We start from the raw sequence: 19,112 nt of genomic DNA on the forward strand, positions 1-19,112 counted from the left end.
CGTCGCAAATTCTGGTTTCCCCATGCATCCGACTCCCTAGAGGATCATCAGGATTGCTTGAACAGTAAACTGAGCGAATGCAACAAATCTATTTCAGAGTCTTCTTTCTCTATCAATATACATCAAAATAGGTATCTATATGTTTTCGGTTGTAGGCCTCTTATGGTGATGTTGGTGGATGCTCAAAAAAAAAAATAAAAAATCAGGAGACCGAGTGCTTTCCTCGCATCTGATTGGTCCGTGCGGGAAAGAATTTCTGCATCGGGAGTTTTTCTGTTCACGGAGAACCTGACAACCATCGCAACAAGCACAGCTTGGTTCAGATCAGGCGCGATCGCGTACATCGACCCATTCGCATAAACTTCTATCATCTTATGCGTTGAAGATGGACGCCTTCAAGTTGCTGACAAGGGCGACCAAGCTGAAGGTTGGCGCCGCCCCATCATCAGCAGAGAGCTCGACCCGCCTCCCATCCACGGGCAAGGCGGCGAATCCGCAGCTCTTCCGTAGCGCGGAGGCTGACAAGGTTCTTGAAGAAGCGAGGCATGGGAAGAAGAGGAAGAGGACGTCTGGCCCGGAGGGAGCTGAGTCGGATGATGATGATGCTGCTGCGGAGTTGAACTTTTTCGGCTCGAGTAAGGCTCGGCGCTCTAGTGCTTCGATGGCGAAGGAGCAGGAGCAGGAGCAGGAGCAGCAGGAGCACCGAGATGATGCGTCTGATGCTGACGATGTTGATGATATGGATGAGGTGCAGCGTCGTACTGTGCTAAATGCGCACAAGATCAAAGTGACGGATATGCGTGACTTGGAGGAAATCCAGCCTGTGCGCGTTGAGAGTGAGGAACCGAAGAAGAAAAAGAAGAAGAGGAAGCAGCAGGAGGAGTCTACGCCGGCACTCACTAAAAAGGAGCAGAAAAAGGCTCGCAGAGTTTATCCTCAGCCGCTTGTCTCGTTCAAGGAGTTGCGCACTCGGTACAAGATTTCTCGCCGGCTTGCCGAGAACATCGCCGAGCAGGGATTTACCGTTCCGACGGAAGTCCAGCTGGGTACTCTGCCACTGTTGCTGGGGGGTTTCAAAGCTTCCGGGAATTCAAAAGATGCTGAGAGCATTGAACCGGACCTATTGGTGGTCGCGCCAACCGGCAGCGGAAAGACTCTGTCTTTCTTGATTCCTGTGATCAACAAGATAGTACGCCACCACCACGAACAAGAACAGGAGCGTGGCATCTTCTCTATCGTTGTTGCACCCACGAAAGAGCTTGCGAGTCAGATTGTAAACGAGGGACGGAAGCTGGTCCAGGGGACTGGGGTGAAGATTACACTAATGAAAAAGGGCATGCGAGTGGTGGATCGCGAGGATGACGACGAGGAGGACGGTCACAGCGAAGATAGTGAAGAACCTTCAGAATCCGAACAGGACAAACCATCCACTGCAAAGAAAAGTAAAGGGAAAGCCCCTGTTACCAAGAGCGATATACTCGTTACTACTCCGTTACTTTTGGTCAATGCGCTCTCGGCCAGTCGAACAAAACCTATGGCTACTCTACCTCTGGTCAGAAATATTGTTCTTGACGAAGCGGATGTCCTGCTAGACGAGCTCTTCCGCGATCAGACCCTCGACATCTGGCGCGCCTGCACGCATCCCGAGCTCCGAGCAAGTCTGTGGTCAGCTACCATGGGATCCAACATTGAAGATCTCGCCAAGAGCACTATCAAGGAGCGGAAACAGGCATACCATCAAACAAAGTCATACCCTTTGCTTCGTCTTGTCGTAGGGTTGAAGGACTCTGCCATCCCTAACATCGACCATAAGCTGGTCTATGCCGCAACGGAGCAGGGAAAGCTCCTGGGTCTACGACAACTCCTACATCCAGCAGCGGCCTCGGCGTCGGATGTCCGCCTCCGGCCACCCTTCCTGATTTTTACTCAGACCATCCCCAGAGCTGTTGCCCTGCATTCTGAACTGCGATATGATATTCCCGCCGAGGCCGGCGGTTCATCACGAATCGCAGTCCTTCACTCGGATCTTTCAGACAGTCAGCGCTCTGAGATCATGAAGAACTTCCGCAAAGGTGAAATCTGGATCCTGGTGACGACAGATCTATTGGCGCGCGGTGTGGACTTTCGGGGCATCAACGGAGTCGTCAACTACGACATTCCGAACTCTGCTGCAGTCTACGTTCACCGAGTCGGGCGAACGGGCCGAGCTGGCCGCGAGGGTGGCATCGCAGTGACCTACTACACGAAAGAGGATATCCCGTACGTCAAGAGCATTGCAAACATCATCGATGTCAGTGAGAAGCTGCGTGGCAAGGACGGAGAAAAATCCATTCAAAAGTGGTTGTTGGATGCCTTGCCGGACTTGAGCAAGAAGGACAAGAAGGAGCTGAAGAAACATGGTGTCAAGGCCCGACAGTCCAACCTCAAGAGTGTCAAAGACGACAAGGAGCATCGCAAGACAAGAATCAGTACAAAGAGCGGATTTGAGCGACGGATGGAGAACAAGAAGAAGGCCCTCATTGCAGCCAGCCGCAACAGAAAGTCTCAAACGCAGTCTATGGACCCTGGGAGCGGCAACGAGAGCTGGGACGGCCTCGATGGCTAGGTTTTTCAGCCGTCCTTCCCATACTACACGTATTTCTGTACAAATAAAAAGTTACGATTCCCCAGAATAGCGATTCAGATCACGAATTATCATTTTTATTACTTTGTTCAGCCTGAGGAACCTGGGGGACCATTGTCCTCTTCAGCGTTATCGGCGCAAATGGATTATCCAGCTTATCCTCCTCCTCGAGAACCCACTCCAACTCATCGCCGTCCCGATCAAAGTAAACCGCCCAACTCCCATCCTCCTCCTGAACAGCCACAAAAGCATTCTTCCCTTCCAGCGTGATGGTCGTCTCCTCGTCCGTCCAATCCCACGGCCCGACTACATGATGCACACTCTGTGACCGGTTCCCATACTTCAGCTCATTTGTCTCTACATCCACATAAATCCAATTCAACATGGGCGGGTTATCCGATACAGTAGTCACGAGACCCAGCCCTCTTTTCAGATGTTTCGTCTCCTCAAGCTCGGGGTAGTCGATGTAGAAGGCTTCGGCCGTGTGAGAGGGATGTTTGCGATTGGCGGGGACAGGATCGTCCAGATAGACCTATTACGATTAGTCCCATCATTAGTTAACCCAATGGATTATGCGCACCTTGTTTTCCCTCAAGACTATCCGCTTCCCGCGTACCTCGTCCTCTTCTTGTGTTTCGCCTGAGGTTTCAATGTCGATGTTGAATCGCGCCATCCGTCTGGCGTCCATTTTGCGTTCGTTGGCTTTGCGCTGTTCGCTCACCCCCATCGCCACGCCAGTGACGGTGGGGATCGCGGTGATTGCGAGGAGGCCGATGACCATTTTGCTGAGCTGTCGCTGATGTGGAGTGTCAAGACAGCGTAGGGTATAGGAATATGACGTTTGACAATTGAAGCAAGTGTGCTGGAACGTAGGGAATATACACAAAGTTAAGTTGAGATATCTGACTGATTTCAGACTAGTGATGGTTTATCTGATGGCGTATCGCATAGATTATTTGTTTGTACGATCAGTAGATTGTCTTGATGCATCTCGTGGCTATGTCGTCATAAACTGGGCGCACGTGATTCAAGACATACATCAACCTTCTCTCTTCCATTTGTCGGTTCAACCGACACGGAGTACTCATTGTGATTACAGATAGTGCGGGTTTCTGATCAGGTTACAATTCAGTAGTTGAATTGAGTGGTCAAAATGATATTATGGACAATTGCAAGAGGGAACACCAACACATGCTTATACCAATAGAGGCGACCGATTCGCCGAAGACTAACAATCTCTAAAATCTGTCTAGCTTTATCGTCGATCTATCGTCTATCGTCGTGACTTCGTTGAAACAGGCCAACAAGCCCTGCTATGAGAACCGGGAGGCTAGAGCTTCTCGCTCCAACCCCAGACTGACCACCAGCACCGGACCTCAAGCGCTCCTCCGTCCGCCCCTTCCCAGTCGTCATACCCGACCTCCTCGCCTTCTTCCACGACCGCTAAACCCAGTTGTTGCATACGTTGTCGGAATTCCTGCACCTGAGGTAGATATGCGTCCCGCAGTGGCATCTCGACAACAACACGAGCGTCCAGTCCGCGGCTCAGCCAGTGGCCCACCGTATCAACCAGCCATTTGGGATGCTTTGGCGAGTACAACGGATCCGCGGCCAGGATGAGATCGTACTGTTCTTCCCTTGTTGGGAGTGGTGACGGCGCGACAGACCAGTCCAGTACCCCTGTTGTGACCGCCGCATCCGTCCTTGTGAGCAGTTCGACATTTAGGGCGACATTATGGGCTAGGTTTGGTACGATGGCCGGTAGATCTGTCAGATGGATTGTCGCCGAGCTGCCGCGGAGAGCTGCGAAGGAGAGACCCACGAGTCCGGTCCCCGCGCCCAGCTCTAGCGCTCGAAGGGCCCTGTCCGACTTGGGAGTGGTTGATGACGAGGGCACGAGCGGCGGTGTGATGTCGAGGAGGTTGTGAAGGCGTCGGGAGAGAAGGTACGATGAGACCCAGGTTTTCATGCCTAGGTTGTCAGCGGTCAATGAGGGCTCGTGCAGTGTCAGTGTGAGCTCTTCGTCGGATGAGGTAGGGATTGTGAAGACTCGGGACATGGCTGGCATGGCTACGTTCAGAAAGACCCCGCGTTAGAATCCTCAAAAATCACTACGACTATATCGCCTCATACCGGTGCGCCCAGCCCGCTCGCTCAACCGAGCCGCAGCAGCATCCCAAATGGCCTCCCGCAATTCATCAGTGTCTAGCCATGAAAGAGGGCTGGAGATGATGGACGTCAGGTAGCGGGTCACTCCGCCTGGTTCGACTGTTCGGCTCTTCACCGCTTCTTGGTTAGCACTGGTGCTGAAACTGCGTGGTTTGACAGCGAGAAGGTCAAGAGCTCGAAGGAGATCGGTGCCGGAGGGTTTGCTATAGATCTGGGGAAGGTCAAGCACTGAGATAGAGGCTTATCAGCCCGATATCGCGCACCTATCAGGGGCAGGCGGACATACCGTGGAGAGGCTCGTCGAGATCGGCACTGATCATGATGGCAGTGGTCTTGCAGGATTAGCAGCGCGATTAGTGTGAAATAGACTACTAGAAGACAGAGCGATGCATGATCCGGTCTTAATATGGGCCCAATAGCTTCTGCTGTGGCGAAGAGGGGTTGGCGATGTCGCGATCCAGGCACAGAAAAAAAAAAGTCGAGATTACCCGAATAGGAAAGGTTGGCGTCCGTAGTCCCGCGGATCCGGTCCCCGCCCCGACCCAGCACTACCTGAAGAGAGACAACTCAGACACGAGATGAAAGCGAGAAAACCGATTGGATTTAAGGATGCCATTTATAAATGCAAATCACAACCATAAGGCCGTATCAGAAGATACTCCAGACGCCTATCGCTCACCATAACAAATATCAGACCGAGTCTACAAGATTAAGGAATGCGATAATTTCTACCATCAGCCCAACGTCGACTTGAATCCCTGATAAGCCTGCTCAATGTCAAAGGCCAATTCCCGCGCCTGTTCTTCGCTTAGCTCCTCTGTTGCGCGCATCTGATTCAATGTAATCAGCCACTGAATGATTTTGCCGCGGTTCTCAAAGTCCCCATCCGTCACTTTGTTTACGGATTGAATGACTTCAGACAGTAGCGGGTGAAGTGCATCTTTGGACACCATATTCAGCTTCAGAGCGTCCAGGAAGGTAATGAAGTTCTCGGTAGCCGTTAGAATGAGGCTACCTGAAGCGCCGCCTATAGGACCTCCGGTTGTTGGGCCTGCGTTGGCTGAAGGTGCGCCGTGGGAGGCTTGCTCGACTGTTGCGGGAAGGCCGATACGGAGACGCTCAGTGGCACGGGGACATTCCAGCTGACAGGATGGTCAGCAAGCCGTACAATGGTTATACAGCAAGTGCGCTTACCCCCCATGTCCGCTTGAAGGTTTCCAGATCAACGAACTCCGCTGCGACAGCCTCATCGCCCAAACTGGACTTGTACTGCTTTAGTAGCCGGGTACATGTCTCGGTGTATTCCGCCTCTGTAACCACGTCCTTGATATATGCCTTCTCGAGTCCATCAAGAGTGACAATGATACTGTAAATCTCGGCCAGCGATTCATGTAGATCGCGCTCTGCGGAGCTAGAGGCTAGTTTCACTGCCTGGCACGACCGCTGTTAGCCAGCAGCTCAGCAAGCGGGCCGATCTGAACGGGAGTACCTCATCGAGATTGATAGTTGCCGATAGCGCCGGGTTAGGCGTGTAGCTGTAAGGTGTAGGTGCATACGAAAGAGGTCGTTGAGCATACATGATAGGTTACTTTCCAGCTTCACCATTCTGATGCGATAGCTGGATGGCTGGAGGAGGGGAAAAGGCGGTCACCCGATTGGGCGGATCGGCGTGATATTCTGCCCCGACAGGAATTTTTTTTCTCTTGCTCTTCTTACGCTTGGCTTTTTGAGTAGTCCAACCATTTCTTTCCAGACTTCGACTCCATCCTCGATAGGATTGGAGAATATACGGCAAAATGGCCGGAAGTCAGAAGAAGTCCACGAAGAAATTCGAGAAAAAGCATCTGAAAGATACACTCGAACGGCGCAAGGCGAACGCAAAGATCAAGCAGCGCATTCATCTGAAAGAGAAACGCAAGGCTGACAATGCTCGAGCACGACCCGAGAATGGGGACGTTGAGGAAGAGAGTCCCGAGCAACGTAAGAAGCAGAATGCTTTTGCGGAGATGAACGTCGACGATTTTTTCGCGGGCGGATTCGAGATTGCAGACGCCGATGCGGACAAGGGCAAGAAGGCTCGGAAGAAGGATGTTACCCCCAAGATTGGCAAACGGAAGCGGTCAGAGGAACAGAAGGAAGAGGAAGAGGAAGTCTCATCTGCTGCCTCAAGTGAAGCCGAGGAAGATGGTGGCGCATCCGACGACGATGCGGAGTCTCAGGCCAGCAGCGGACCCGATGATTTCGAGGCGCACAAGGATCAGCTTCAGGCGTTGAAGGATAAGGATCCCGAATTTTACAAGTATCTGAAAGAAAACGATGCGGAGCTGCTCGACTTTGGTGAACACGGAGACCTCGCGGAGGTCCTCGAGCTGAGCGAGGATGAGGAGGAAGAAGGACCTGCGAAGAAAAAGAAGAAGGCGGCAAAGGATGAGGACGAGGATGTGGAAGCCGTGGACAACACGCTCACGATTGCGACTGTCAAGAAGTGGCAGAAGTTGATGGAGGAACAGAATTCGATCCGCGCCATGCGGCAGGCCGTGCTCGCTTTCCGCTGCGCAGCGTACATCAACGAGGCGGAAACTCAAGAGCAGAAGTACTCGATCTCGGACCCCAATGTGTATCATCAGGTTCTTGTGACGGCACTTGGTACTGTGCCGAAGGTGCTCGCACATCATCTTCCAGTGAAGGAGACGGCGTCCGGAAAAGTCAAGGTGTCTCTGGATTCGAAGAAATTCAAGACACTCACACCACTCATCAAGTCGCACACATCATCAGTTCATCAGTTGCTCGTCAATCTTTCCGACGCGTCGACGCTCAAGTTGACCCTTTCGTCCATCGAACCGATGCTCCCCTATCTGCTCCAGTTCAGAAAACTCCTGAAAGTTCTCATCAAGACCATTGTCGGCATCTGGGCTGATGTCTCGACGACGGAGGCAACCCGCATCACAGGCTTCCTGCTGCTGCGCCGACTCATGGTCATTGGCGACTCCGGGCTCAAGGAGACCGTCCTCAAGGTTTCGTATGAAGGAGTGGTCAAGGGCAGCCGGAACACAACCATTCACACCCTCTCCGGAGTCAACCTGATGAAGAACTCGGCTGCCGAGCTCTGGGGCATCGACCAGAACATCTCGTACACGACGGGCTTCAACTTCATCCGGCAACTCGCCATCCACCTCCGCAGCAGCATCACCAACACCTCCAAGGAATCCTACAAGACCATCTACAACTGGCAGTACACCCACTCGCTGGACTTCTGGTCGCGCGTCCTCTCCCAGCACTGCGACGGCCTCGTCGAAGCCAAAGCCGGCAAGCAATCCGCCCTGCGGCCCCTCATCTACCCCGTCGTCCAGATCACCCTCGGCGCGATCCGCCTCATCCCCACCGCAACCTACTTCCCGCTCCGCTTCCAGCTCACCCGCGCCCTCCTCCGCCTCTCCCGCGCCACAGGCACCTACGTGCCCCTGGCCCCAGCCCTGCTCGAGGTCCTCAACGCGGCCGAGATGCGCAAGCCCCCGAAATCCAGCACCCTCAAGCAACTCGAGTTCAGCACCGCCATCCGCGCCCCGAAATCCTACCTCCGCACCCGCGTCTACCAGGACGGCGTCGGCGAACAGGTCGCCGAGCTGCTCGCCGAGTTCTTCGTCCTCTGGACCAAACACATCGCCTTCCCCGAACTCTCCGTCCCCATCGTCGTCGCCCTGAAACGCTGGCTGAAGCAGGTCGGCTCCCGCACGAGCGGCAACAAGAATGCAAAGGTCAACCAGGCCATCTTGCTGCTTGTGCAGAAGGTCGAGGCGAACGCGCGCTGGATCGAGGAGAAGAGGGTGAATGTCACCTATACGCCGCGCAACCGCGCGGAGGTCGAGACCTTCCTGAAAGATGTGGACTGGGAATCGACGCCTTTGGGTGCGTTTGTCAAGACGCAGCGGAAATTGAGGGAGGAGAAGGCTACTATTCTCGAGCAGGGACGGCGGGAGGAGGAGAAACGGCGCGCAGCGGAGAAGAAGGCGGATGAGGATGAGATGATGGAGGACGCGCCTAGTGACGATGATGAAAGTGGAGAGTCCTCTGGCGAAGAGGAGGAGCAAGAAGAAGAAGAAGAGGAAGAGTTTGAGGAAGAGTAGATGCCCTCTTCTTCTAGATACCCTCCTTTTGTCTTAAGGTTCTGTTTGTTACGTTCATTCCATCCAGTCCTATAGCTCGGGACATATTCCTGCTATCGATATCTATAAAAGTTGCAAGGTTCGGGAACATTGTACACATATACATCATGGAACCATAGCGGTGTTGATACGTACAAATATGCATGTGGACTATGAAGTAGAGAAATCTGTGGCTATAATGATATATTTGCAATAATATATGAACGTCATATAGTTAAGCTATATCAAAAAACTTGTATAGCCGCCTCGCGTATCAACGACTTGAACGATATCATCGAAGGGAAGACTAAACCGTTCCTACAGGCATCTTTTCACTTCCATACGTACGCGTCTGCTCACGTCTCAGAACAGCATCTTCCTCCTCTGCCCAAGCGAGCGATTCATTGGGCAGCATTACTGCCTGATCAATAGCAACAGGAAGACCCCTGTGACGTCCCCTCAGTGTAACAGCCGCCAGAATCAGCTTGCTGATGGTATGCCACGAGCCGCAAAACGAGTAATTTTTTCCTGGAAAGCCGACGCTGATGCCGACGCAGCCGTACGCGGAGACAACCTCGAAAATGATGTTGAAGGTTGAGTAGGCGACCGGGTTCTCGGAGTAGTGCGGGGACTCTGCGATGGCAATGAAGAGGACTGCGAGGGCGATCCACCAGATGTCGTGGCTGAGTTGGGAGCGGATCTGTTGGTGAACGAAGTAGCTGCGCGAAGACTCGGTGGTTGAGACATCCTGGCGTCCGAGGAGGTGATGTCGGATTAGGCTCACGAAAATATTGGGGGATTGGCTGCCGAGTGCGTCGAGCGGTTCGTCCGAGGCATAAATGCCTAGAGAGCGCTCTTCGTAGACGTTGGTGTTTCTGTGGCAGTCAGCAAAGGAAAATTGGAATAAGTGGACGAGACAAACCTCATGGTCACCAATACTGGGAACGCCGAGACATACTGTGGTGTGGTTAGCTGGGTATTTGGGTAGGATAGAACGACCACTAGAACTGACCATCATGAGGACTACAAATTGTTAGCAGATATCACGTAGATTCCATATTACAAGCCTTACCGTATAACACAAGTAGACCCTGACGCAATTCAGAGATAGTTACAACATAGAACCCTCCAGAGCGCACAGCTATATCAGATCGGTTAGCAGCTGGAGATGAGCATGAGCCTGAAGACACTCACCCAAAGCCTGGAACAGCCCATCTAAGATGCGATAGCCTGCCGGCAGTGTCTCTATGTCTTTATTTCCAATCGCAAGAATCTCGAAACAGGCCCAGTCAATTCCATTCAAAATGATGATGGTCCCTAGAAGGTACCATGTATGACGGACGGGGAAGAGATTAGTGTAAACCTGCATCTGTCAGTTAGTTCGTATGATACTGAACCGTAGTAGTTCATACCCTTCTGGGATGGTCGAGGATAAAATCCAAAGTGACCTTCCACGTCTCCCACGATAGCCGATTCGTCATCAAGCGCCTCATAGTCCAGATGATGAATCGTAAAATGCAAGGGTAGAGAGTATTTCCTGCAAGAACCAACAAGCCCATTGTAAGAAGTGGGTACGCACTGTGGCTGGTCAGCGTTGTCCCCGTGAGTCAGAGAGAGGGTAAACTACTTTGTTTGAAGGGCGGTCATGTTCGCATCCAAAAGGGACATTCCACAGTTGACAAACGCAGAAACAGCAAAGAAAGCGCCAGTCCAGAAGGGCGACAGGCCATTTGCCCGAGGAATCTCTGGGTGGTTTGCTTCCAGCCAGCCACCGACTCCAACAATGCCAATGATCAGGAACATCGCCCAGTATAGCAGAACGATGACCGACAAGAAGGAAACCGCCTTGTACTCGACACCGCCTAGTTTCTCACGTTCCTCAAGCGTAAGACCATGAAACTGGGAGTTTCGTGAGATGAAGCCTTTTGAAGCGAAATATTTCTGTGTGTCTCTTAGAACCCCCTTCAACCGCGGGATCTCGTCTGACTCTTCGTTCAAAAGCAAAGTGGGAGCTACATCTCTCGGATGGTTATTCAGATCGAGTCGAGCGCCCACTCCTGCCATAGGGAAGACTCTGTGGTGATGATGGTGACGTGGCTGCATATGGCCAACAGTGACTTGGTCGTCATCGACCCATCGAATGTGGTCATCGCCAACCGCATTGGAAGATTCTAAAGGGGCATTTTCGGTGGCGAACGCCTTGGCATCTGCAGCACTATGGGGATCTCCCGGTTGCGAAGTGTGTGTTTTGGTCTCTCCCTCAGGATTGGACTGCCCCAAAAAATTTCTTGCGGCAGACCTGTCTGAAACGGTCTTGAATTTGAGCTGGAATGCTCTCTTGCGCACAAATAGGACCGTGATTGAGATCAAAATGGCATGTCCTAGGATCAGAAGGGTAAAAAGAATGGACTGTTGGAACATATTTAGGGAGGAGAGGTCCACCTGGAATGAGTTAGCAAAGCTGGACGTTGTTGAATTCATGGAACGTACAGTGTTCAATCCAGCACCAGTCATGGCACTGACGCACATGAAAAGCGCATCTGCATAATCAACACTCCGTGAGGGAGTCGCGGAACCCCAGAAGATGATACTGCAAATCAGCGGGGTGGCGATGAAATAGGCGTAATGGAGGGTGAGGAAATTGAACGGCGGCAGCACCGCCATGATGCAACGACCGAGTGGTCGAGACCACGTCCGTCTAAGTCGAACTGTTGATTCTGTCAGCTCTCAATTGCTGGCAAAGAGACACCGAACAAACGCCGGAAAGACGTACCAATCATCTCGACAGAGAACTTTTTAAGATAATGAAAAGCAGGCGTAAGAGCCTCCAAACAGCAGTACAACCTTCGAGGATGCGAAATAGAATGACCTCTTCAATAATGGTGAGAAATTTGAGGTTGAGAAGCACGTTCCACTGGTGCTTCTCTACCTGCCGTGGGAGCGCACACCGCTAGCCACAACAAGGGTTTTGAAAGAATTCTTTGACAAACTGGAAGGTACGTAATCTTGTTCGATAATCCATTGCTTTGAATTCGAGTTTCTGTAGAGTGTTGTTTGTTGTCTCGGTGCTAGTATTGACCAAGGTCACAGTGTGAGGGGGTATTGGCGGTAATAGTCGGTGAAGTTTCAGTTGATGCTGATAGTGGGAAGCGGGAAATTCTTCGCGATCGTGTTATGGATAATAGTATCTCTTTTTTGATGGATACTGGAGCAGGAAGACGGTCTAAAGCGTGTGTTATTCCATTTCGACAACTCTTTCGATAGTCAGAGATGGTCGCGTTGTATAGACTGCTAATTGTGGTTGTTGATGAAGAGGAGAGATCACGAAGCTTATCAGAGTAGATATCTGCCTTAGTGCCTTGGTGCCTTGGTTAATCATTGGACGACGACAAAAAGAAGCTTCAACGGGCCGCAGATATCGGCCTTGTAGGGCTGTTCCTTTAGTGACACAGCAGAATTGCATCAAGACAGTTTTGGAGATATCGTAGCGAGGCACTCTCTAGTTATATATTTCCTTTCTCGTTCTGCCTTCTTACCCGACGCCTCTGGCCTGTGATACCTATCCACCTGCCGACTACACTTAGAAATCTCCATAACAGTCTATCAGACTTCCGTGGTGCCACACAACCATACAATGCAATGCGACGCAGAATACAAGCTTGAATGCTAACTGCACAGCCATGCATACAGTCTAAACAATATACTGACCAGAAGATCCGATCAAGGCTCAACCCTTAACCTGTTCCCCCCTCACCCAATGCCCGCTCTTCCCCCCCTTCTTCTCCAACAACTGCACATCCCCAATCACCATCCCCTTATCCACAGCCTTCAACATATCATACACCGTCAACGCAGCCCCCACCGTCGCCGTCATCGCTTCCATTTCCACCCCAGTCCGGCCCAGACAGCTAACCGTCGCAAGCACTCGCATCGCCCCATACCTCATCCCCGAGTCTGGATCTTGCGAACCCTGCAGAGGACCAGGACCAGGGGCGACCAGCTTAACGTCTACCTCCACGCCTGTAATCCCAATGCTCGGATGGCACAGCGGGATCAGGTCGGGTGTTTTCTTGGCGGCCATTATCCCCGCGATGCGGGCGACGCTGAACACGTCGCCTTTGTGGGTGAGTCCCTTGCGCAGGAGATCGTATGGTCGGGCGTTGGAGAAGTGGACTAGACAGCTTGCTGTTGCGGTTCGTGCGGTGACCGGTTTCTCGGTGATTTGGGTCATGTGGACGGTTTGAGAAGGGGTGAGATGGGGGAGGTCTGGGTCGGAGGTTGTAGGTAGGGACGGTGACGATGATGCTGGAGCTGTAGTGGGCGTAGGTTCTGCCTCATGTTCGGGACGGGAGTCGGGAGGATTGCTACGCTTGTGGTGATAGTGACGAGCCTGTAGTTTGAACGGCGAAGTATGGAGGAGATGAAGGGGGATACTGGCTGGAGTTGTTTTGGATGTCGTACTTCTGAATAGTTCACTATCTAAGCCTCCTATCAGCATTGATGGTACCAGACCAGTCTCATACATATCCAAAACAAATCCATTCTGTACACAACATTGTAAATCAAGTAAAGGCAAGCCAGACGCCAGAATGTAAGTTCGTGAATCATAACCATAAAACCTGCCAGACGGGTATATGAAAAGAAACAAGTCGCGCCTACCCACCAATAAGTATCATGGGCCGATTCTTCATATTCTTCAATTCACCCATGCCAGCGTGTTTGGCCTTCTTGCGCTTAACCGCCATCCCGATGAGGCCAAGGAGCTCTTGTTCTCTCTGATTGACCTCGCCACCCTCGTTCTGGATCCGAGCGGCCGCTTGCGCAGTCTCAAGAAGTCGAAGTTCTCTCAGCACAGCGTCATCGATCGGCTGACCATCATTCTCCTTCCGAATGATATCACGCAGCGACACCTCCGTATTGCCGAACAGACAGACTTTCAGGTTCCCATCGCTGGTGATCCGCAGCCGATTGCAGGTGCCGCAGAAATTGTGCGTCATACTCGTGATAAACCCAACCCGGCCCTGGAAGCCGGGGATCCGATACGTCTTGCTGGTATCGTTCTTGTGCCCGACCACCTTCTCCAGAGACGGGTACTTCTCCCGAATCACCGCCAGCATCTCCTGGTACGAGAACATCTTGCCCTGGCTCCACTTATTCCCATCAAAGGGCATGTACTCGATAAAGCGCACCTCGATGGGACTGTCCCGCCCCAGCTCCACAAACGGGATGATCTCACGATCGTTGATCCCCCGCATAACCACGCAGTTAATCTTCAACTTGATCCCCGCACCAGCTCTATTCAGCTCCAGAATGCGCTCGATGCTCTTCATCACCGCCTCAAACCCCTTCCGTCGCGTCATAATCTGAAACTGGAACGGGTCCAGCGTGTCAAGGCTGAGATTCACTCCCGTTAGCCCCGCCTCAACCATATCCTCCAGCTTCCGATGCAACGAGATCCCGTTCGTGGTCAGACATAGCTCCCGCAGCCCGTTCCGCCGCAGCTCGCCGATCGACCGCATAAGCGGGACGATGTCCTTGCGCACCGTCGGCTCGCCGCCCGTCAGCCGGATCTTGGTCACGCCCTGCGAGACGAACAGCGAGGACAGGTACACGATTTCCGGGGTGGTGAGGAGGTGCGCGGGCGGGGAGAGCGGAACGCCTTCCTCAGGCATGCAGTATAGACAGCGGAGGTTGCAGCGTTCGGTAACGCTAATGCGGAGGTAGTCATGTTGGCGGTTGAAGGTGTCGGTGAGGAAGTCGGAGAAGGGTCTGGCGGATCGGAGGGCGGTCCATCTTGATGAGGGGGTTGCGGAGGAGGGTGTGGAGGTGTTGAGAGGGTAAGTTGGCGTCGAGCTACGATCGGTGTCGTGGCTTGTTGTCGATGGTTCTACGACAGCTGCGGCATTTGTGCTGTGTAGACGAACCTTTGGTAGCCGGCGATAACTGCGCGGGGAGAGTCGAAAAGCGACTCCCCGCATGCCAAGGAGACACTCACTCATCCTGAGCAGAGACTTCACTTCTGCGCAAGGAGAATACTGAGGTAAAAGTTGTCTTGTCCCCTGCATTTAGGAAGGGGGAAAGGCTCGAAGAAGTCCAAACCAAGGTACGTAGCATCGTGGGTTCTTATCGAGAAACAAGAGAGTGACTCCAACTCCGCGGATTCGGCGACCCCCGCCAATTGCAGGATTAGTCACCGCCATTATTATTACTGCTGCATGATATCACGTCGTATCCATCTGCCTTGGCCTTTCTGAGTCTATTTGCGCATTGACAAACGATATGAAATACATAGATAATAATAATATGATCAGATGGAATTGGCTCGCTCGAGTGTAAGTTTGAGATTTCGGATTGCCACAAGCTATGGTGAGGAATAGATCATTTTCGCATCCTATCATTAATTACTACGAGTCCTAAGCAAGCTTTTCAACATGCTCTGATACATGAACATCCTGCTTGGTTTCCTCAATCTTCCGCGCCAGCTGCATCTTTTCATCCTGACCCTCGAAAATGTACGTCAACTCCTCCAGCGTCGGGCCAGCAGTCTCCACAAAGAAGAAGTATACGACAGCGAAGATGATGGCGACCCATACACAGTAGTAGATGTAAAACCTCCAGCCGATATTCTTCAGCCCTATGGGATTGACATACCCGCCAAAGATGGACGCCACCTGGATCGTGAGCAGGACAAAGGCCCACGTCTTCGCGCGCATCTGATACGTCACGATCTCCAAGGGATACGTGACGATCAAATTGGTCCAGGCAAGGGTGTAAAAAGCCTGGAAAACAAAGATACAGGCGAGCACGAGACGTCCCGCAGCCAGTGAGTTGGTTTCCAGGTAGCGCTGCGCCGCGATGGTCCACACGATGAATGTGACCAGCACGCCTCCGGAGCCGGTGAGGAAGAAGAAGCGTCGCTTGAATCGGTCAATTATCAAGGTCACGGTGATCGCGACAATGTACTGCCACAGGGTGACCATGCCGTTGACCAGGGTTATCTCAAACTCGGTCTTCAAGCCAGTGTCCTCCAGGATCTGCGTAAGATAGTTTGACACGAGAAGGTTGCCAGAACTTTGACTGAAAACCGCAGTGGCGAAGCAGAGGAAGATCCGCTTGAGATTGGGCACGGAGGAGAAAAAGTCCTTCCACGTCATGTTGTTCTCCGCTTCCTTTGCGATAGCCTGCTGGATCTCTGCGCATTCGAAATCAACTAGCTCGGAGTTGGGATCACATTCTCCGTGATATTTGACCAGGATCGCGCGTGCTTCCTGCAGCCGACCCTTGGCGATCAGCCATCGAGGGGATTCCGGGCAAAACCAGATGAGGCAGAATTGATAGGCCGATGGAATGATCTGGACCAGGGTGGGCAGCCTCCACGACCATTGACTGTTGATGCGGTAGCATCCAAAAGTCGCCCAGGCACCAATCACATAGCCCAGAACGATGGAGGTGTTGTAGAAAGTGGTGATTTGCACTCGCTCCTTGGGATGGGACAGCTCGGTGACCAGCACAGGGGCACCCATCTGGATAAGCGAGGAGCCCACGCCCAGCACAATCTTTCCACCGATGTACATGTTCAGCGAGGTGGCAAAGAACTCAATGAGGACCCCGACAATGATAATCACCGATCCCAATGCGGTAGGAAGACGTCGCCCGAACCTATCCCCAATCCAGCTCAGAAAGATAAAAGGAATGACACCTCCAATCGCGTTGGACGCTCCGAAGAATCCCAATCTGGAGCCGGTCGGGTGGCCGAATCTATCTTGCCAGGACTGCAAGACCTGCATGCCGTTCGTCATCGACTGTAGTTCATGTTAGTGGTGCTATCACAACGGGAGAGGGAATCTCACCCCATCAATGCCCAAAGCTGCACTCGCCAAGAGGGACGAGGTAAGCAGAAAGTAGAGTAAAATACCATTCTTCCGACGCCAGAAGGAAGGAATGGACTTCAGATCAATTGGTGATAAGATGCCATCGGCAGCATGGGCAGCAGCAGGTGCCATTGTCTCTGAGACTGCTTGTGTCTTTCAAAGGATGAAATACTGGGTAAGAAGATGCACCAGCGTAGATCCAGAAATGCAGGCTTGTTCGCATCCTCTTATAGAAAGGCGATCAGACCAGAAGTCATCCTGGAGTCATGACTATACAAGCCACAGTCCAGGTTGGTGTCGTCTGAATCTGGAACAGACCAGGGGAAAGATCATCACGATGGATTTTCCCCCCGTGGGGAACTCCGCTTCTGTTGAGCAAAGTTTAGTTTCGGCGAAATAGCAAGAGGATTATCCAACGGAGAAATCACACCTGAAGGTTGACTGGTTGAGTTTCTTGGTGAAAATGTATTTCGCCGACGATCATCGTCTCTGCCCCCGCCGGGGAGATAATCCGCGATGAGATCGTCCTAACTGAGAGTAACCAAAGTATAAGTTAATTCTCTTGCTCGACGGCAATTGTGGCGCCTCATAACCTTTCTGAGCACATCGTTCATTTGTTTGTTCCTCGAATCTTTCGCACAATCCGTCATGCCATCTCCCGCGCCTCTTCCCCCTCACTTTACCTGGGGCTTCGCAACAGCCGCCTACCAGATAGAAGGTGCTGTTGATGAAGATGGACGTGGAAAGTCCATTTGGGATACCTTCTGCCATCTGGAGCCCTCGCGGACCAAGGGTGCCAATGGTGATGTCGCCTGTGACCACTATCATCGGTATGAGGAGGACTTTGACCTACTCACGCGATATGGTGCGAAAGAGTACAGATTCTCTATTTCCTGGTCGCGAATAATTCCCTTAGGAGGTCGAGAGGACCCAGTAAACGAAGCCGGTGTCGCATTTTACAACAAGCTCATTGATTCGCTGCTGGCGAGAGGCATCACGCCATGGCTTACCTTGTATCATTGGGACCTGCCGCAGGCGCTGCATGATAGATACGGGGGCTGGTTGAATGTGGAGGAATCACAGAGAGATTTTGAACGGTACGCAAGGGTCTGCTATGAGCGGTTCGGTGATCGAGTCAAGAATTGGATTACCCTCAACGAGCCATGGATTGTGTCCATTTTCGTAAGTCTCGTTCACTTCAATATAGTCAAACTCCTTGGCTGACTTGGACGTTCAGGGATACGCAACCGGTGGCAATGCTCCTGGAAGAAGCAGTATAAATCCTCAATCGACCGAGGGTGACACGGCGACTGAGCCTTGGGTTGTTGGAAAAGCGCTGATCATGAGCCATGCCCGCGCCGCTGCCTTGTACAACAGAGAGTTCCGGTCGGTACAGAAAGGCAAGATTGGGATCTCGTTGAATGGAGACTACTATGAGCCTTGGAATGCCCAAGATGAGCGGGATCACGCTGCTGCAGAGCGTCGCATGGAATTTCACATTGGCTGGTTCGCCAATCCCATCTTGTCAGTAGACCTTTCTTGGTTCTGACCCATACATCTCAGCTAACAACCTTGCAGTCTGGCAAGAGACTACCCAGTCTGCATGCGCGAGCAACTTGGAGATCGCCTGCCCAAGTTTTCCTCGTCTGACTTGGCGCTCCTTCGCGAAGCTGAGAGTGATTTCTACGGGATGAACTACTATACATCCCAGTTTGCTCGCCATCGCGATCAACCGGCTTCCGAAACGGACTATATCGGCAATGTAGACGAGTTACAGGGGAATAGCGAAGGGATGTCGGTCGGCGAACCAAGCGGTATCCATTGGCTTCGCTCATGCCCAGACAAGTTTCGCAAACACCTCACGAGAGTGTATCGCCTGTACGGAAAGCCAATCTTCATCACCGAGAACGGATGTCCATGTCCTGGAGAGGATCGGATGACATGTGACGAGTCAGTTAATGACATGTATCGAATCCAGTATTTTGAGGATCATCTAGAAGCAGTGGGCCTGTCCGTCAACCAAGACGGTGCTGATATCCGAGGCTACTTTGCGTGGTCTTTGCTGGATAATTTAGGTGAGCTCCTAAGTATACTCGAAGAGGATATAGCAGCTGACACTACCCCGCAGAATGGTCCGATGGTTATGGACCTCGATTCGGCGTGACATTCACCGATTATCAGACCTTGGAGAGAACGCCCAAGAAATCTGCCCTGCTGCTGAAACGCATTTTTGAAGAGCGAATGGGTGTCAGCGCCAAAGGAAACGCCGTGCCAGCCCCTGAAGTGTTCCGAGCGGAGTTGTGAGCG

The 19,112-nt window shown here is 52.3% G+C and overlaps 9 protein-coding genes across 9 annotated transcripts; 3 read left to right on the forward strand and 6 right to left on the reverse strand.

Moving 5' to 3' along the window:
- Positions 1–385: 385 nt before the first annotated feature.
- On the forward strand, positions 386–2,605 carry rok1 (RNA-dependent ATPase ROK1; the record flags this gene model as incomplete). The annotated part of the gene is made up of 1 exon (XM_026757379.1): positions 386–2,605. One exon carries the CDS (start codon positions 386–388, stop codon positions 2,603–2,605), a length of 2,220 nt encoding a protein of 739 aa, XP_026612465.1.
- A 79-nt stretch (positions 2,606–2,684) lies between these two features.
- On the reverse strand, positions 2,685–3,404 carry CDV56_103994 (uncharacterized protein; the record flags this gene model as incomplete). The annotated part of the gene is made up of 2 exons (XM_026757613.1): positions 2,685–3,155; positions 3,204–3,404. The coding sequence occupies 2 exons, from the start codon at positions 3,402–3,404 to the stop codon at positions 2,685–2,687; spliced, it is 672 nt and encodes a 223-aa protein (XP_026612466.1).
- A 549-nt stretch (positions 3,405–3,953) lies between these two features.
- Positions 3,954–5,112, reverse strand: CDV56_104120 (S-adenosylmethionine-dependent methyltransferase; the record flags this gene model as incomplete). Its single annotated transcript, XM_026757739.1, has 3 exons — positions 3,954–4,693; positions 4,757–5,020; positions 5,079–5,112. The coding sequence occupies 3 exons, from the start codon at positions 5,110–5,112 to the stop codon at positions 3,954–3,956; spliced, it is 1,038 nt and encodes a 345-aa protein (XP_026612467.1).
- A 414-nt stretch (positions 5,113–5,526) lies between these two features.
- On the reverse strand, positions 5,527–6,371 carry CDV56_104275 (ESCRT-I subunit protein VPS28; the record flags this gene model as incomplete). The annotated part of the gene is made up of 3 exons (XM_026757894.1): positions 5,527–5,934; positions 5,987–6,223; positions 6,282–6,371. 3 exons carry the CDS (start codon positions 6,369–6,371, stop codon positions 5,527–5,529), a joined length of 735 nt encoding a protein of 244 aa, XP_026612468.1.
- Positions 6,372–6,588: 217 nt separating this feature from the next.
- On the forward strand, positions 6,589–8,916 carry CDV56_104389 (mRNA-binding ribosome synthesis protein NOC2; the record flags this gene model as incomplete). Its single annotated transcript, XM_026758008.1, has 1 exon — positions 6,589–8,916. The coding sequence occupies one exon, from the start codon at positions 6,589–6,591 to the stop codon at positions 8,914–8,916; it is 2,328 nt and encodes a 775-aa protein (XP_026612469.1).
- Positions 8,917–9,241: 325 nt separating this feature from the next.
- CDV56_104629 (putative potassium transporter) lies at positions 9,242–11,598 on the reverse strand (the record flags this gene model as incomplete). Its single annotated transcript, XM_026758248.1, has 8 exons — positions 9,242–9,809; positions 9,857–9,891; positions 9,947–9,957; positions 10,007–10,075; positions 10,129–10,297; positions 10,347–10,512; positions 10,562–11,376; positions 11,425–11,598. The coding sequence occupies 8 exons, from the start codon at positions 11,596–11,598 to the stop codon at positions 9,242–9,244; spliced, it is 2,007 nt and encodes a 668-aa protein (XP_026612470.1).
- A 1,063-nt stretch (positions 11,599–12,661) lies between these two features.
- On the reverse strand, positions 12,662–15,048 carry CDV56_104908 (molybdopterin cofactor biosynthetic protein; the record flags this gene model as incomplete). The annotated part of the gene is made up of 3 exons (XM_026758527.1): positions 12,662–13,413; positions 13,598–14,877; positions 14,930–15,048. The coding sequence occupies 3 exons, from the start codon at positions 15,046–15,048 to the stop codon at positions 12,662–12,664; spliced, it is 2,151 nt and encodes a 716-aa protein (XP_026612471.1).
- Positions 15,049–15,347: 299 nt separating this feature from the next.
- CDV56_105123 (putative MFS hexose transporter) lies at positions 15,348–16,937 on the reverse strand (the record flags this gene model as incomplete). Its single annotated transcript, XM_026758742.1, has 2 exons — positions 15,348–16,736; positions 16,785–16,937. 2 exons carry the CDS (start codon positions 16,935–16,937, stop codon positions 15,348–15,350), a joined length of 1,542 nt encoding a protein of 513 aa, XP_026612472.1.
- A 516-nt stretch (positions 16,938–17,453) lies between these two features.
- On the forward strand, positions 17,454–19,109 carry CDV56_105291 (glycoside hydrolase family 1 protein; the record flags this gene model as incomplete). The annotated part of the gene is made up of 5 exons (XM_026758910.1): positions 17,454–17,670; positions 17,722–17,987; positions 18,043–18,329; positions 18,384–18,880; positions 18,934–19,109. The coding sequence occupies 5 exons, from the start codon at positions 17,454–17,456 to the stop codon at positions 19,107–19,109; spliced, it is 1,443 nt and encodes a 480-aa protein (XP_026612473.1).
- Positions 19,110–19,112: the final 3 nt, after the last annotated feature.

The sequence above is a fragment of the Aspergillus thermomutatus genome, assembly GCF_002237265.1.
Source record: "Aspergillus thermomutatus strain HMR AF 39 chromosome Unknown NODE_171, whole genome shotgun sequence".
Taxonomy (NCBI): domain Eukaryota; kingdom Fungi; phylum Ascomycota; class Eurotiomycetes; order Eurotiales; family Aspergillaceae; genus Aspergillus; species Aspergillus thermomutatus.